We start from the raw sequence: 17499 nt of genomic DNA on the forward strand, positions 1-17499 counted from the left end.
GTCTATAAAGCCTCCAGACCAGCGCCACGCTCCCTGCCTCGCAGCTACCTGCAGAGCTGATGTGGCCTCCTCACCCTAACGCCTGCAGGCAACAAGGTGAACGCCGGCTGCCTCCGCAGGAGGCCTCGGGTAGCCCTGCTCTGGTAAAGTGATGTGTGCCTCCCCCTCCCAGTGGGGCCTCGCCGGCGTCACGGGGCTGAGCGCCAGTGCCGGACCGTTCCCTCTCCCGGCGGCTGGCAAGGGCGGCTAGCAGGAGCGGCAGGGCCCCGCCTCCGGCTGCCACGGGGAGCGGCGAGAGACAGCCCCGCTGTGGCTGCCCACAGTCAAGATGGCGGCGGCGTGGCACTGCGTGCGCCCGGCCGCTTCCCATCAAGGCGGGAAGAGGCGCCCGCCCGCCCGCCCTTACCAAAGATGGCGGCGAGAGGCGTTCGCGTGTTCCTGGCAAGAGTCAGCGCTGTGACGAGTTCTACTTCCGGGTGAGCGCGACTGGGCGCCATATTGTCTTGTTCGTGAAGACGAGGAGCAAAAGAGGGGAGAAAGCGGCCGCGGAGCGGTAGTAGCGGCAACGCCTGCGGCGGGAGGCGGGGGAGAGTGTAAGTAGCGGGGCAAGCTGCGCTCGCCAGCGCTCCCGGGGGGCCAGCGGGTGTCGAGCTGACCCGATCTTCCCCTTCGCTCCTCCTCCCCCAGCCGAGCCGAGAGGCGTTGGAGGGCGCCGGGCTGCTGAGGGAGGCAGCTCCTTGCCTAGCCCGAGAAGCCGGCCGCGCCGCGCTGCCGCCAGCGGGAACCGCCGGCCTGGACCAGAAGGGACGATTCGAGCTCTCCGCCCGGGCGGGCCCTTGCGCATGCGCGGCGGGGGCGCAGGGGGCCGAGGGGCGGCCGGCGCCGGGGAGTCCTCGGGACCCCGTCCCGCCCAGCGCGCATGCGCCGCCGCCCCTCTGCGGGGTCCCCGGTGGCCGGCGGGGCCGGGTCCCGTTACCTGGCAGTGCGCATGTCCGGGGGCCGCCTCGGCGCCGCCTCTACCGGGGGTGAAGCCGCCGTGGAAGCTGTGGGTCGGCCGTGAGAGGCCCGGGAGAAGTGCACGTAAGCAGGCCCGCGGGAGGAGGCCGCAGGAGCGATGCCCGTTGCTTGTTCGGTGCGCGGGGCCGCATGTGGCCTCGTTTAAGCAGTTACCGAGTGAGGGAGCAGCGCCTGCACCGGGGCTTGGGAGCTGGCGGTGCCAGCAGCCTGCTTTCCGCGGAGGAGAGTGTCTGTCTGGAACATTTGTGCTGTTTCATGGGTTTCGGGGCTATTCCCACGAGTTCGTTCGTTCCACTGGAGGGCTCCAGAGAACTAAAATTAACGATCTGGTCACATGCAGCAACAGTCGTGAGATACCCGAACCTGCTGCAGCAGCTTGGCAGAGGCAGCCTGTTTCTAAATCTATCCTTGGGCAGACCACAGGTTTGCAGCCCTCTCTGCACACACAAGTCCTCAGGGCTCCTTCAAGCGTCCCGTGGGGTTCAGTGCTGAGCTGAAGTCCGATGCCAGGCTTTATGGCCAAGGATGGGGCCACAAAACTGGTCAGAGGGTTGGAGGACCTCGCCTGTGAGGACAGGCTGAGAGAGCTGGGGGTGTTCAGCTTGGAGGATGCCTCAGAGAGACCTTCTGGTGGTCTTCCAGTATATAAAGGGGCTGATCAGAAAGGTGGGGACAGACTTGCTAGTAGAGCCTGTTTGACAGGGCAAGGGGTGATGGTTTGAAACTGGAGGAGGGGAGATCTAAACTGGACATAAGGAAGACTTTTTTTTTTTTTTTTATGAGAAGGTGGTGAGATGCTGTGATGGGCTGCCCAGGGAAGTTATGGATGTCCCATCAGTAGAAGTGTTTAAGGCCAGGTTGGATGGGGCCGTGAGCAACCTGATCTAATGCAAGGTGGCCCAGCTGATGGCAGGGATGCTCTTTGATGGTCCCTTTCAACTGGGACCTTTCAATGATGCTGTGATGTGCTGCTTCAGCTGGAATTCATCAAGTTTCTGAAACACATGACAGTGTTCAGCCACAGTGGTTGGTGCTCGTTTCATCTCTGGCAGTCAGACTTGTAGATGCCTTTCTATAAACAATCCTTATGGAAAGATGTGGGATGCAGAGAGCAAAGGGGTGCTCCAGAGGGTTTATTTGAAGGCACAAGGTCAGCCACCTTTTAAAGATGAGGAACGGTAGCCTCCAAAGCATGAGGCATGTCTGCCAGCAGGCAGTAGTCAAGACAGGGTTACAGGTTAGAGTCCAGCCCAGCTGAGCAGCTGTGTCTTGAGAAGGAGTCCTTGCTTTGGAATTCTGTAGCCACGTCCCACTGTTGCCTCTTGCAGAGGTGACAGATGCTGTAGAACACCCAGGGAACTGGGAGCCTCAGCTTTGACCCATGATAAGTCAGCATCACTGACAATCCAGTGACAAAACAGAAAACCAGCTGCTGGCTTTTAATTTGCCTGGGGCAGCAGCAAGCCTTGTGTCACCCCTGCTGTTATGGTGTTACCAGACTTGCTGCCTTGTCACTGTCACATGGGGCAGACAAACCCCTGCTCTGAAGGTGGCTTCTCCACTTTGGGGCTTGCAAGGCTGAAGATTCCACAAATTCAGCACAGTTTCACTCACCACATAACCCGTGGTGGTAGAAAGGAGTCCTGCCTGTGTTTGATTTTGAGTTGGCTGCAGGGTTGTACAAAAGTACTGTGGAGGCAGGCGTGTCCATCTCCCTTCTTTCCAGCTCTGAGGTGCATGAGGGTCCTCAGCCTGCCTTTGTCAACAGATAATGCACTGGGTGGGTTTGGTGGGTGAGCTCACTTTGATCACTAGCTGATCCCTCTTCCTGAAGGGATAACTGTGTTTGTCTTTGATGGTATCTGCTCATGCTCAGTGAGGAGTGGATTGATGGGCGAAGGCCAAGTGCTGGGTCCTGTGCTTGGGTTAGGCCTGGGGAAATGCTCCATGAAGGCTCCAGGCTTGGGGAAAAGTGGCTAGAAATTGCCCAGCAGAAAAAGACCTGGGGTTGCTGGTTGACAGCAGCTGAACATGAGCCAGTGTGTGCCCAGGTGGCCAAGGAGGCCACCAGCAGCCTGGCCTGGATCAGTAACAGTGCTGGCAGCAGGAGCAGGGCAGGGATTATCCTGTACTGAGCACTGGTGAGGCACACCTGGAGTGCTGGGTTCAGTTTTGGGCTCCTCACTCCGAGAAGGACACTGAGAGGCTGGAGCAGGGCCAGGGGAGGGCAGTGAAGCTGGTGCAGGGTACAGATTCTAAGGAGAAAGCATTCTGTGTTCCAGTGACATGGGTGGAGGAGTGCTCAGTTAGTGTGGAGCACACTGAGATAAGATACTCCTGGGGTTTATGCACTTGGTGTCCTTCATTGACTTTGGACTCTGTGTAATTCCTGGGGAGAAACCTGAACTACCCCTGGAGTATTTTCCCCCCAGTCCTTCCAGCCCCACCACTGATGTGTGCTGTGGTGACCCAGATGAAGCAGTAGCGTAGTGGGAGGAAGGGGAAAGGAGGAGCAGCTCTCAGGCAGGGCTGTTCAGCTTGAGCTGTTGGTGGCATTTGGCTCAGTTCCTGTCTTTCTGCCAACTGCTGTGCTCCAGGGTGTGGATGTGTAGTTAGATTTGTCCTGTCTGCAGCTGAAGGCTTCCACAAAACTCATCATGGAGGCACCTGCAGTGCCTGCAGCATCAGCTATGTTGAGTGAAGGCAAAAGGTCTTGCCTTAGAACATGCTGCCTGCACAAGAGGCCAGGCTCTTGATTTCAAGGACTTCTGTTTCTGGAACATCTCCATTTCCCCTCAGGCCAATCTCCAGAGCCTATACAGGACAGGGAAGCTGCCCACAGAGCATGTGGTGCTTTTGAGACCCTTCTGAAGGTGTGAAGTGGATGACTGCCTGCAGCCCAGGAATTCCACAGTGAGCATCAGGAGCTGATGTACCTTTGCTGCTTGTGTTGTCCTGAGCTCCTGCCAAAAGATGACCAGCTGAGGACACTGATTCTTTAGTGCTGGTGTGCAGGCTCCTCTCCAGCCCCAGCAGGACTGAGCTGTCCCAGGAACTTCTCATGTGACTGGTCTGCGCCGGGGGTTGACAGGCTGCCTGCCCCACGTGGTGGTGCTCCTGTGTAAAACAAAGAGAATTAGCTTCTGTGTCTTCATTGGTAAACAGATTCTTTAATGGATTCAGGTTCCTGCTCTGTGATCTGTCATCAGGGAATAGCTCTTGAAGCACTAATAAATGTTCTTTTGTTTGTGTTTGCTGGAGAGAGGAGGCAGAAAGGCGAGGTCCAACTGGAGGGTGGAACAGCTAAGGAACAGAATCTTAACCCATCAGCATCTATCTGCATTGTCCTTTGCAAGCAGGGCTCATTTTCAACCTTTTTGCTTCTCAAAGCCTGTTGTACACACTGGTGACTTGAACCACAAAGGGGGCTACAAGAAGGATGCAGAGGGACTGTTCCCAAAGGCCTGCAGGGACAGGACCAGAGGCAATGGTTTGAAATGAGAGCAGAGCAGATTTAGATTGGATGTGAGGAACAAGTTCTGTACCAGGAGGCTGCTGGAACACTGCAACAGGTTGCCCAGGGAGGTAGCTGAGGCCCCATGTCTGGAGCTATTCCAAGTGGGATTGGACAAGGCTGTGAGCAAGCTGAAAGTAGTGGAGGATGTCCCTGCTGACTGCAGGGGGGTTGGACGGGATGAACTTTGGGGGTCCCTTCGACCCCAAACCATTCTGTGATTCCTGGCTGGCCACCCAAGTGGCACTGGCTGCTTGGAGCTGGTTTCCTCTGAAGCAAACAGGCCACAACTGGGGCTTGTGTGCTGCTCCTGTGACCTCAGGGGATGAGTTGGGAGTTGGGAGTGTGCCTACATGGGTGACGTTTATGTAGCATGGAGTGTTGGATGGTGGGAGGATAGAGTTGTTGAGGGTGGAAAGAGCCTGGTGAAGAGTTGGCAATAGACTGGGTAGGACGGAGGGAGGCACACTCAGAGCAGCCTTACCCACTCTGGTGCCTCATCAAAGTCTGGGAAAAGCTGGTCCTGGAGCTTCCCTGGGAGCAGGTTGTGGAGCTACCATGGTATCACATTTCATTTTTGGTGCCAGGTTGTACACCCTCCCTGAGCAGTGTACAACAAGGCACCCAACCCCATTTCTCAAAGGTGCAGTTATGCAGTGATGGGTTTGGGGGTTTGCTTTCTCAGATCTGAAGGCTTAAACTGTTTAGAAGTGATGATGGAACCTTTACCGTGCAGCAAATGCATCTGGACATCCTCTGGTAGCTGTGCAGCTCTTCAGTGCAGGCCTTAACAGTGTGTTTCACCATCTGGCCACTTGCCTTCCTCTCCCTTAACCACCTTGCATGACACTTAGCTCCCAAAACACGTATCTGCACCCCAAAACCCAGGCAAGGATGTCTTTGGAGTAATGCCTTTTGTATTTTGATTTACTTTCAATTGCATTTCTTGGGTTCTTGCCTTACAAACTGGTCATATCTCTCCCTGAACATCATTTTGTGCTTAATTTCTTTGCAAAACTAGAAAGGCTTCTGAAATCTTGCAGTAATACTCTCAGATGTGACTCTAAAGGATGAACCATTTCCACCAGCTTAACAATATTAAGCCAGCATTGCTTCAGCTTGCTTTGCAAGGCTTAACTTTAGCTGCACTTATATAAGTTTCAGTTATGTGCTGTTTCATGGGCATCTATTTAAACATACAACTATTATTTTTAGTTGAAATATAGACTATATAAAGACTTAAAAGATGTGGGATCAAGGTGGACAACCTTGGCAGCAATGGCCTTTGAACCAACAGCAGTGGATGCAGTCATTTCAGCACCAGCAAGACCCAAGTAAGTACACAGAAAGCTTTGTGGTTTCATCTTTATTTAATATTTCTTAATCTGTTGTCATTTGAAGTCCTGAGTCTTTGTTACAGAGCATGACTGATAGTTGCTTTCTTGTAGCTGCTCTCAAGATAATACCTCAAGATAATGCTTTTCTGAACAACTAGCAAAAAAAAGAAAAGATTGAGTTTTGAGACAATTAATATTTACTATGCAAAACAGAGGCAGGAAGCCTGAGTTATCCTGAACAAATGATCACCATGTTACCAGTCACACAGACCAGCATCTAGAGGATCTCTGTCCCTGTCAGTCCTTCAGCCAAGCTGAATTGTTCAGCTGAGAAAATCTGCTTTTTGTTCAGTGCCCTTGTTCAGATGTACGGACAGAAAAACTCGCTGGAAGATGAGTGTGGTCCTTGGCTTAGGTTACAGCAGTGATGGTCCAAGGGCTGGAACAGCTCTGCTGTGAGGACAGGCTGAGGGAGCTGAGGGTGTTCAGCCTGGAGAGGAGAAGACTCCAGGAGGACCTTAGAGCTTAGGAGGACCTTCCAATAGCTGAAGGGATCCTGTGGGAAGGCTGCAGAGGGACTTTTCCTGAGGGTGTCTAGAGACAGGACAAGGGGAATGGTTGGAAGCTGAGGCAGAGCAGGGTTAGACTGGAGCTGAGGAAGAAGTTCTTCAGTAGGAGGGTGGTGAGACTCTGGAACAGGCTGCCCAGGGAGGCTGTGGCTGCCTCCTCCCTGGGGGTGTTCAAGGCCGAGTTGGATGAGGCCTTGAGCAGCTGAGTCTAGCTGAGAGGTGTCCCTGCCCATGGTGGGGAGGTTGGAGCAGATGAGCTCTGAGGTCCCTTCCAGTCTGAGCCCTTCTAGGATTTTGTGATCTCTGGATTTTTCTTTCTGCACTAAAAACCACTCCAACATTTTAAACAACAGAACATGGCAGATGTTGAGAGGAAGGTGGCACCAGCTGAAAGTATGAAGGGAAACACCGGACTGGCTAAGAAGAGTAGAGGCATGTGTTTAACACTCAGGCAGTGATAGGCATCCTGGCTGTATGCTGCTTTCTGTCACATCAATTACTGTCACTTCACCAGAGAGGCTTCCTGACTCGTTAGTGAGCAGAAGACACACTTCTTCATCTCAGGGGACAGCTTGGTTACTTAACTGGTAGGAATGGGAGAAGAAAAAAGAAATGGGAGAGAACTGTGCCATAAAACAGCATCCAGAAAGCAGGGCTGATGCAGAGGGTGTACACTACAAATTGTAGCTCTCTGACCAGCTTCTTACACCTCAGTCTTCCTGAATTCAGAATTTGTGGCTAGATACCTTTATAAATATCTTTCTGATAGCCAAATGAGTTCACTTGTGAAAGCAGTGGCTTGCTATACCCCAGTCAGTGCTAATGGGAAGCTAAAATAACCTGGCAGGCTGCACACATGCAGAGAAGCTCCACTTCAGCAAGTCTCCACCCTGGCATTTGCTTGCAGTTTGTTTCCTGCACACTGAATCAGTTGAAAAGGTGCTCATGGTACTTGCTGAAGGTAAAGGTGCCCCTTTCTCTGGGGCAGTGAGACATGTAGCTGAGCAGCAGCTGTAACCTGGAGAGCTGGGAGTGCTCACATTTGGAATTTTCCTCTCTTTCTTGTAGGCCAGATTGACTGGGCTGCATTGGCTCAGGCATGGATTGCTCAGCGAGAAGCCTCAGGGCAGCAGAGTGTAGTGGAACAACAAGGAATGATGCCAAATGGACAGGATATGTCAGGAATAGAGTCGGGGCCAAACAACCATAATAATTTTCAGGGGGATCCCAACTTCAACAGAATGTGGCAGCCAGGTTTGTTTTCTTTCCCCTACGTTCCTTTTTTTTTTTTTTTCCATGTGATAAAATGTCACTTTTATCAGGTATTGTTGGAGGTCAACATGCCCTGTCCCTCAGGTCTCAAGGTGCAGGGCTCCCATCTAGCAGCATCGACTAATGAACTGTCACAGCTGCCGCTGTCCACTCAATGTTCCTCAGAATGGGTGACAGCACAGACACAAAGGTCTGATCACAGCTCCCTCACCTCCATCTCCAGTGAACTGCTTTGCAGTGCACATCTGCAAAAGGCTGCTTCCTGCCCTGGATGTTGTGGACAAAGTGGGAATTTGACACTGGAACAGGCTGCCCAGGCAGGCTGGAGGTGTTCAAGGCCAGGTTGGATGAGGCCTTACGCAACCTGGGCTGGTGGGAGGTGTCCCTGGAAGGTCCTTTCTGACCCAAACCAGTCCACGATTCTCCATAACTTTATTGTTTGTGTTGCTTTGAAGAACTTTGTGGTAGATAGAACACTGAGGGGTTGGTGACATGCGGCAGTGGTACTGACTTGGTGTTGAATTGTGTTCTGAATCCTGAACAGAATGGGGAGTGCCTCACCAACCCCCTCACCCACCTCCAGACCAGCAGTGGATGGCTCCAGCCCCAGGTCAAATGGAAATCGTGCCTCCATCTGAAGACAGCAACAGTCAGGACAGTGGGGAGTTTGCTCCTGACAACAGGCATATATTTAACCAGAACAATCACAACTTTGGGGGACCTCCAGATAACTTTGCAATGGGGCCAGTGAACCAGTTTGACTACCAGGTGAAACATATTTGTTGCTTTCCCCTTGTAGAAGCGCAGAGTCCCTTCCATGGAGGTGTTCCTCTAATGTCATCTCGTGGCGCCTTTCATTCTCCAGGCCTGCAAACATCTACCGAGTCTGTTGGCTGCTAAGGTGCATTGTCACCAGGTGCTTTACAGAAGAGACTTGTGTAGAGGTCTCAGTTCTGTTCTGAGGCAGAGGGGCAGGGTTTGGCCATGCTAGCAATGAGAAGTGGCTGTTGTCTGCAGTGCTGAACCAGCTCTCTGTGTGCTGGTAGATAAATTAACCTCCTGTGGCTTGGTGTTTGAAAAGAAAAGGAAGAAGAAGAGGCAAAGCAAAAGTTCAGAAATCCATTCTTAAAAGCAGTGGGTAATGGACCCTAGGGAACAGCCCTGTGCTTGCAGGGAGATAGACTGGATGATCCAGGGATCCTGTCCATCTCTATCTGCTGTGACTCCAAATAAACAATGGTATTGCCAAGCAGCCCACAGCCCAGCTTTGCTTCATTCTACTATGGAAGGGACATAGCATAATAAACCTGGAGCTGGTTTTAGCACTGATCATGGCAGGGGGTGTTGCACAAATCTTTAAACACAAGGAAGTTTTGGATCTCTCCCGTTTTCATTGTTTTTCTTTTCTTTCTTGATAGAATGGCAAACTGTACCTGTTGACTCACCTGCCTTCTGTTCAGAAACACAGCCCAGGGCAGAAATAGGAGGAGAGGCAGGCAGAACAAGGGGCAGTGGCTTTGAGCTGGAAGAGGACAGATTTAGGTGGGAGATGAAGAAGAAATTCTTGGCAGTGAGGGTGGTGAGACACTGGCACAGGTTGCCCAGGGAGGTTGGGAATGCCTCCTCCCTGGAGGTGTTCAAGGCCAGGCTGGATGAAGCCTTGAGCAACCTGGGCTGGTGGGAGGTGTCCCTGCCCATGGCAGGGGGTTGGAACTGGATGATCTTTAAAGTCCCTTCCAACCCAAACCATCCTATGAATGAACCTGTGAGATGTCTCCATCTTCTGCCCTGCTGCTCTCTGTTACTCAGCACTGTTGTTAGGAAGTGAATCAATATTTTCAGTTGGCTCACCAATTTCTTGTAATTCCCTTGTTTGCTGTGGTGGGAGCAGCTCAACATTAATTTCTCTAATCACTACAGAAGGTTGGTTTTGCAGTAGGCAGAGGGCTGCTTGGCCTGAGCCTGGGGTGGAAGAGCTCTTCCACCACTGGTCAGTAGAATACAACACAAAATATTTGGTGCTGTTTCTTCCCAAGCACTCTCTTCCTGAACAGTTTCATTAGGCATTTGTGGGCAGCAAATACTAACCCCAAACCGCGCTCCTGTATGCCTCAGGACCTGTGACTTTTGGTTTGCCTGCAGCTTGCTCAGAAACCAGGCTCTGTACCAAACCTGCAGATATTTTAGTGAGCCCTGCTAATGACCACCCACAAATGATTACTGGGAGGTGCGCAGTGCAAAATTCTTCTGTAACAAAATCAACTCTTCCTTTTTGCCCTCAAGTTGTAGTTGCAAGGAAAGACTGCTGAGCTGGGTAGAGTTGTAAGCCTTCATTTTGTGTCCCCTTCATTTCACTGCATGCTCTGGTGATAAGCTCACAAGGAACTGCTGGAGGTGGATGGTGGTTGAAAGGCTTGTGTGAAAGGAAGTTGGTCAAAGCCTTTCAGCTTTGTTAGTATCCCTGCTTAAATCTAAGTGCACTTAGTCCATGTGGAAGGAAACCTTGTTTCTTGGGGGCCACAGAGGAACTTGGGGGATGTCAGTAGCCTAGGAGTGCTGGGTTCCTGCTTGCATGGACTCCGCAGGCCAGCTCGCACAGGTGCTCTGTACTGTTCCCTGTGAAGGAAAACAAACTGCGTTACTCTTTCAGCATGGGGCTGCTTTTGGTCCATCTCAAGGTGGATTTCATCCACCTTATTGGCAGCCAGGACCACCAGGGCCACCAGGTCCACCAGCACCTCCTGCACCTCCTCAGAATCGAAGGGAAAGGCCCTCGTTCAGAGACCGACAGCGCTCCCCCGTCGCGATGCCTGTGAAGCAGGAGCCTCCACAGATTGGTACATGGCAACCACTCCTTGAGGAGCAGAGAGAGAAGCTGCTTTCCAGCAGCTGTGACAGCAGCTGGATATTAGATATTAGAAAGAAATTCTTTACAGTGAGGGTGGGGAGGCAGTGGAAGAGGTTATGGATGCCACTTCTCTGGAGGCGTTCAAGGCCAGGCTGGATGAGGCCTGAGCAGCCAGGGCTGGTGGGAGGTGTCCCTGCCCATGGCAGGGGGTTTGGAACTGGATGATCTTGAAGGTCCCTTCCAACCCAACCCATTGTGTGAATCTCTGAAAACAATTGCAAAGTTCTATTTTAAAATAAACAGAAAGGAAAGAAAAAGCTTTTGCAAATGGTTTTTAGCCCACAGTGAGATGTGTGGCTTGTTTGGGGTTGGGGTAGAGGGTTTCATTTTTTCTTCTTGGGTGTTTTTTTCTTTTTTTGGGGGGGGCAGGGGGAGGGGGAAAGGTTGTTGGTTGTTTTCATCTTACCAAAGTGCAAACCTCGTTGCTGTAGATGCTGTGAAGCGCAGGACCCTGCCTGCCTGGATCCGTGAGGGCCTGGAAAAGATGGAGAGGGAAAAACAGAAAAAGCTGGAAAAAGAGAGAATGGAGCAGCAGCGTTCACAGATGTCCAAGAAAGAGAAGAAGGAAAGTGAGGAAGCTGAGGAAGGGGATGGCCCACGGCTACCTCAGAAAAGCAAATTTGTAAGTAGAAGGGTTTGCTCCCTCCTCAGGTTTGTGTTTCCTGAAGGGTGTCAGCTTCTTGGTCTCTTCAAAAGGAGACTCTGCATACCTGGTTATCTTTCTTTTCCTGGTGCTTCAAGTCAAATGAAGCTGCTGCTTTGGTGATATTTCCTTGGTGTTTTGAAGTTGTTCATGTCTGAGAGGTAAAAGTGTCTTATTTGATCTGTAACAGCAAAGAGAAAATGATGAAACTGGACTTGTTTCTGTGTTCTGGGAACGTCTCTTTGAAAGTTTGAATTCTAAATTAGTAGCTGAACAAATTCAGATAGCTGCATTTGCTAAACTGAGCAGTTACTCATTTGGGTGCAGTTCTGAGTAGCTGCCTGGCACTGATCTGACAGCTGTGTGCTTATCTTGTGTGGGTGGAGAGGGACCTGCATGTTTGTTAGGAGGGGAGAAAAGAAAGGGAGTTTGATGATAACTGCAATACAGATTTCAGCATGAAGTAAATCAAGGTGACTGTCAGGAAGCGCACACCTAAGTATTTCCTGAGGTATTTGATGCTGTTCTTGCAGGACAGTGACGAGGAAGATGAAGATGCTGAAAACGCAGAAGCTGTAAGCGCTGGGAAAATCAGCAGGAGTCCATCCCCAGCTCCTCAAGAGGAGCAGAGTGAACCAGAAATGACAGAAGAAGAAAAGGAGTATCAGATGGTATTACTAATGCAGTTCTCACTAATCATTTCTGTCTGCTCCTGTTGTTGGGGCACAGCAAGCTGAAGCCCTTTTTTCTCTGCCTGCTCCTGGCAGCAGCAGTGCAGCAGTAAAGCAAGGTTAGAAGTGCAGGTCTCTGTCTCATCCAGACAAAGGTCTGGGTTATGTAACTCCTGTGGAGCAGAATAGTGCAAGAACGTAGTGACTGCAGCTTTACCAGTCTGTACTTGGACATCCCTTGTCAGATCCCTGGAATCCTTGAGTGACTCCATGCACCCACCTGGAATCTGCCACAGTAACTTCCTGTCAGAGGAGAGTGAGGAAATGGCATGAAATAAAACAGAGCCACCCACAGAAGTGCAGCTCCAGGGGTTCCAGTGGAAGTATAGCATTTATTCAGGAGGGTTTGGCTTTCCTCTGTATATTCAGTTGTTGTTTTTTATTTTAGATGATGCTGACAAAAATGCTGCTGACAGAGATTCTCTTGGATGTCACCAACGAGGAGATTTATTACGTGGCCAAAGACGTTCACCGGAAAGCCACCAAAGGTATGCCTGGAGGGGTTTCTGTTTCTCCTGTGGATATTCCTATACTTGCATGTCTCTAGAATATTGAACCTCCATAGTTACCCCCAAGAACAGTCCCAGTGTAATGCATCCAGCTGGGTAGAGATGAAGCCCAGTAGCCATGCCCTGCTGTCCTGTGCAGTGTATTGTGACTGACCTCACTGACTCCATTGCTGTCATACAATCCATGGTAGTTCCAATGGTACCTGGGTGTCAGTGCCTCTTGAGCTGTAGCCCTCTCTTAATGCTGTCACCTTGACCTCAAGTTCTGAGAAGTGAAAAGAGATGTACTTTGAGTCCTCAGTAACTGATTTGCTCTCACTAGGATCTTCCAGAACAGATTTTTTTTAATGTAACTCCTGAAACTTGCTATGCAGATGCTGTAACTGGGAATGTGATTTCTGATGCTGTTTGTTGTTTTTCTTTTCTTTCTGTTCACTGTTAATTTGCAGTTAAATTGTAAATCTTCATGGTGAGAATCTCTAGAAGTGGTTTTCAATGGCTGATGCGTTTTTAATGTTTCTTCTCTCCCTCCAAAGAGCAGCACTAGTAGTAGATTTAACAATACCATAGACTCATGACTATGAAATCGTGGCTATTTGTGTTAACATGTTGTTCCTGTTGTTGATGTGATACAAAGCTCCTGCAAAGCAGCTGGCACAGTCCAGTGCACTGGCTTCCCTCACTGGACTCGGTAAGTGTGTTCCTTATTCTTGAGAGGGCTTACAGGGGGAGTTGCACTCTTGCCTTGCCTTTCTAGAGATTGCATTGTGATGCTAGATTTGAATTGCTCGAGTCACTTGCCAGTAACTTGATCCTTGTCAGCACCTTTGTTTGTTCCACAGGTGATCCTTACTGCTGTAAGTGGGATGGGTTTTGGAGGCAGTGTGAGTTAGTGTGTGAGAATCTTGCCCTCCTTTTGAAAATGTTGAAAAACCTGAGATGAATTTGCTTTTCAAAGTGTGATTGCTTCAGAGAGGGAATGGATTGAAGCTTGAGGAGGGCAGATTTAGACTGGAGATTAGGAAGAAATTCTTCCCAGTGAGGGTGGGGAGACACTGGAACAGGTTGCCCAGGGAAGTTGTGGCTGCCCCTTCCCTGGAGGTGTTCAAGGCCAGGCTGGATGAGGCTTTGAGCAACCGGGGCTGATGGGAGGTGTCCCTGCCCATGGCAGGGGGTTGGAATTGGATGATGTTTAAGATCCCTTCCAACCCAACCCATCACATGAATGTATGAATGAAGACTGGTTTGTATTTTTCCTGCTTTGATCCATCCAAACAAGAAGGGCAAGTTGATGGAAGGGTAATGTGAGAGTCTGTGGCTAAAACTATGATCACCTTTGGAATGATTATCTTATTTAAAAGTTCCCTTACCAGAGATTACCAGAAACAACACAGGGAAAAGAGACTGAAATTCCAGCTTGAGCCACAACAGCAAAAGATCTTTCCCCACATGCTCCTTACCACCTGAAAGATCCCACAGCAGTGTTGGTGCTTAGTTGTGTGTTTGATAATTGAGTGTTACCTTCCCAAGTGTTCACCTGGTATATAACTAACTCAGTAAAGACTCTAAGAACCTCAGACTGAAAGCAACTCAAACATATCTCCATGTCAGGTGTTCACACTGACTTCATGTCTCTTCCCACTGCAGCAGTTGGTAATGTCTGTAAGGAAGGAGAGTCCTTTTCTGTTCCTCTCCCTACCTGCCAAAGCCCAGTGCTTTCTAAACCAAGACAGCAAACCTCTTGAGGCCTGCAGAACTGCTGTAGCCTTGACCTGTGGCTGAAATCATTCCAGAGGTGTCTCCTGGGAAAGGTCCTGAGCAGTGTCTTGGGTTGGAGCTGCAGAGGCAGACCCTGTGTGAGCTCTGCAGGGAGCTGGTTTGCCCTTTATACAATGGGAAGAGTTTCCTGACCACAGGGGTTGCTTGCTGAAAATAGAGGAGGAGCTGTTCCAGGAGGAGCAGAAGCAGGCAGAGAGCATCAGTGCAGGTGTGGGGGCCTGGCTCACACCAGTGCTGGCACCCTCTGAAGGAGTCACTTTGTTCTGCTAAGAGGAAGTGAAGGAAGGGCAGTGTTGCTCTGCTCTTTGCTTGAAGAGAGCTTCACCTTGCCTGCTGATAGACTGGACTCTGTGCATGCAGGTGGCCTGGGTGGTTATGGATCAGGAGACAGTGAAGATGAGAGGAGTGACAGAGGCTCTGAGTCATCTGATACTGATGAGGAGGAATTACGGCACAGAATCAGGCAAAAACAGGAGGCCTTCTGGAGAAAGGAGAGAGAACAGCAGCTACTGCTGGAAAAGCAGCTGGAAGGTGAGCACCCAGTGGCTCCTTACTGTCTGCTCTGGGGTGGGTGTGAATTGAGGGGAGAGAAAATGCATTTTTAGCCCAAAAGTTCTTACTCTGCTGCTCTGTATGGAATCTACTGCTTAATGTGTGTAAATTGGTGGGAGAAAATAGACATTTGAAGCCAAAAGGTTCTTACTATGCTGCTCTATATGGAGTTTACTGCTTAGAATGTGTAAATTGGTGGGAGAAAAGCCACACTTGAAGCCAGAAGATAGGAAGCCAAATTTAGAAATCATGTCTTTTAACTCAAAAGTTTGAGGAAAAAAAGCTGATTCAACCACTTGAGCAAAATGCACAGAGGGAGGTTGCAGCTCCTTTGCAGCTCCTAGTTGAGGTTTGTGTCACAGACTCACAGAGTGGTGGGGGTTGGAAGGGACCTCTAGAGATCCTCCAGTCCAACCCCCCTGCTGGAGCAGGAAGACACCAAGTAAATCACATAGCAACGTATCCAGATGGGTTTGGAATGCCTCCAGAGGAGACTCCACAACCTGTCTGGGCAGCCTGCTCCAGGGCTCTGCCACCCTCCCAGCTGCAACACTGTGTATGTACGTGAGTTTGAGAGTTCTGGTGCTCCAGGATGTTTGTTTGAAAACCTTGTCTTAAACATGGAATAACATCAAAGACTTCTGAAAGTGTCTGGATTCTGCACTTGTGAACCAGGAGAAAAGCTGCTCCAGAAATTCTTTCCAGTGAGGGTGGGGAGAAACTGGAACAGGTTGCCCAGGGAGGCTGTGGATGACTCCTGCCTGGAGGTGTTCAAGGCCAGGCTGGATGAGGCCTTGAGCAACCTGGGCTGGTGGGAGGTATCCCTGCCCATGGCACGGGGTTGGAACTGGATGATCTTGAAGGTCCCTTCCAATCCAAACCATTCCGTGGATGATAAAACAACAAGAAGGTGTTAGTGGGTGCTTTGTATGATGGCAGACAGCGCAGTACAGCACTGTGGGCAGAGCTGGGACGTGTTGGGTTTGCCAGGAGCAGCAGCCTGGGCATCACTGATGTCTGACTGCAGATGAATTGCATTTTTCTTCTTTCTTTCAGAAGAAAAGTTGCAAAGTGAAAAGGTTTCAAAGGAGATGAATGAATTCATCAACAAAGAACAGAACAATAACTCAGCATCCCAGGAGGCAAAAGAGCTGGAAGCAGATGTGCTTCATGAAAAGAAAAGATCTCCCAATGCAGTGGCTCCTGAGGCAGAAGTGAAAAAGGAGGGCAAAGAGAGAGCAGGGAGGAGCGGGTCAGGCAGCTCTAGCAGCGGCAGCAGCAGCAGCAATAGCAGGAGCAGCAGCAGCAGCTCCTCTGTCTCCAGCTCGTCCTACAGCTCGAGCTCGGGCAGCACTCGCAGCTCCTCGCCTTCCTCCTCTCCCAAGAGGAAGAAGAGGCACAGCCGCAGCAGGACTCCCTCGCATAAAGTTAGGCGCAGCAGGAGCAGGAGCTACACCCACAGGAACAGGAGGGAAAGGAGCAGGAGCAGGGAGAAAGTCAGGGACAGGAGGAGATCCAGCAGGAACCGCAGCACTGAGTGGGGGGAGAGGCGCAGGAACCGCAGCCCCTCCAGGGACAGGAGCTGGGAGAGGCGGCGCAGCAGCAGTCGATCCCGGGACCGGCGAGCAAACCGCGCCAGCCGCAGCCGCTCCCGGGACCGGCGCAAGGCCGAGGAGCAGCGCAGGAGCCCCCCTGGCGGCAGGCACAAGCACAAGGGCGAGGGCAAGGAGCAGGAGAGGAAGAAGGAGCAGGGCGGGGGGGCGGAGAAAGAGAGGAAAAAGAACAGAGACAGGGAGAGGGATCAGGAAAAGAGGAAAGATAAGGCCAAGAAGGAGGAGAAGGAGAGCAAGGCTGGCAGCCAGGAGGACAGTAAGCTGAAGAGAAAACGAGAGAGCGAAAGGACTTTCACTCGTGGGGAGTCCATCTGCGTCAAGATCATCAGGCAGGACTCCAGGCACGAGAGCAAAAAAGTTTGTACCAAAGAGAGCAAAAAAGGGTCAGGCTCGGAGTCTAGTGGCAGAAGTAGCTGTGAGTCTGCAGGGAGCAGCAGAGAGAAGAAGGGCAAGAAAGTGAAGCACCTCCGGTCCTGCTCCCTGGAGAAATCCCAAAGGTCTGGTAAGAAGGCAAGCCGCAAACACAAGTCTAAGTCACGATCAAGGTAGTATCCTTTTTATCTGCTTTGTCTGCCTTTTGCCTTTAGTTTTTGCTACTCATCCTCATGTGTACACCTTACGACTTTTTGTTTTTAACAAACTCTGGTACTTAGTAACTTTTTCTTTATGGTTTTTGTTTGTTTGTTTGTTTTTTTGTCTCGGGGCAGAAAAAAAAAAAAAGTAACTTTGGGAAAAGAAACCAAACCAAATCTTTGTAAAAGCCTATTAATGACTAAAGCCTAAAATGTGTGTGTGGGTTTGGGGGGTCTTTTATGTTTTCCCAATTAACTTTTCCCTCCCCCTCTGTGTTTTTTCCCTCCCTTTTTCTTTTGCAGATCCACAACTCCTCTTCGTCGTAAACGCTGAGGAATTTTCTGGCAGCAGTGCTATGACCTTTAAAAATTCCATGAGTTATAAGAGGCTTGTCTCATTATAGAGGCACTTTGTGGCTATGTAGGTGAAAGCAGAATCCTTTTTTTTTTTTTTTAATCTGTAAATAGGTGTATTTTTTATTT

General features: G+C 50.5%; 1 protein-coding gene across 1 annotated transcript; it reads left to right on the forward strand.

Moving 5' to 3' along the window:
- The first annotated feature begins 527 nt into the window (after nt 1–527).
- On the forward strand, nt 528–17390 carry PNISR (PNN interacting serine and arginine rich protein). The gene is made up of 12 exons (XM_054393162.1): nt 528–593; nt 5747–5865; nt 7506–7691; nt 8254–8477; nt 10360–10546; nt 11049–11239; nt 11794–11931; nt 12380–12479; nt 13138–13191; nt 14640–14810; nt 15888–16989; nt 17320–17390. Exons 2-12 carry the CDS (start codon nt 5778–5780, stop codon nt 17348–17350), a joined length of 2472 nt encoding a protein of 823 aa, XP_054249137.1. The 5' UTR covers nt 528–593; nt 5747–5777; the 3' UTR covers nt 17351–17390.
- Nucleotides 17391–17499: the final 109 nt, after the last annotated feature.

The sequence above is a fragment of the Indicator indicator genome, chromosome 27, assembly GCF_027791375.1.
Source record: "Indicator indicator isolate 239-I01 chromosome 27, UM_Iind_1.1, whole genome shotgun sequence".
NCBI classification, from domain to species: domain Eukaryota; kingdom Metazoa; phylum Chordata; class Aves; order Piciformes; family Indicatoridae; genus Indicator; species Indicator indicator.

Bases quoted from the DNA above. Each gene is read 5' to 3' on its own strand.
- PNISR (XM_054393162.1), top strand. From the start codon at position 5,778: ATGTGGGATCAAGGTGGACAACCTTGGCAGCAATGGCCTTTGAACCAA. The intron at 11,240-11,793 runs GTAAGTAGAAGG...CTGTTCTTGCAG, and splicing joins TACCTCAGAAAAGCAAATTT to GACAGTGACGAGGAAGATGA. The intron at 11,932-12,379 runs GTATTACTAATG...TTTTTATTTTAG, and splicing joins AAGAAAAGGAGTATCAGATG to ATGATGCTGACAAAAATGCT.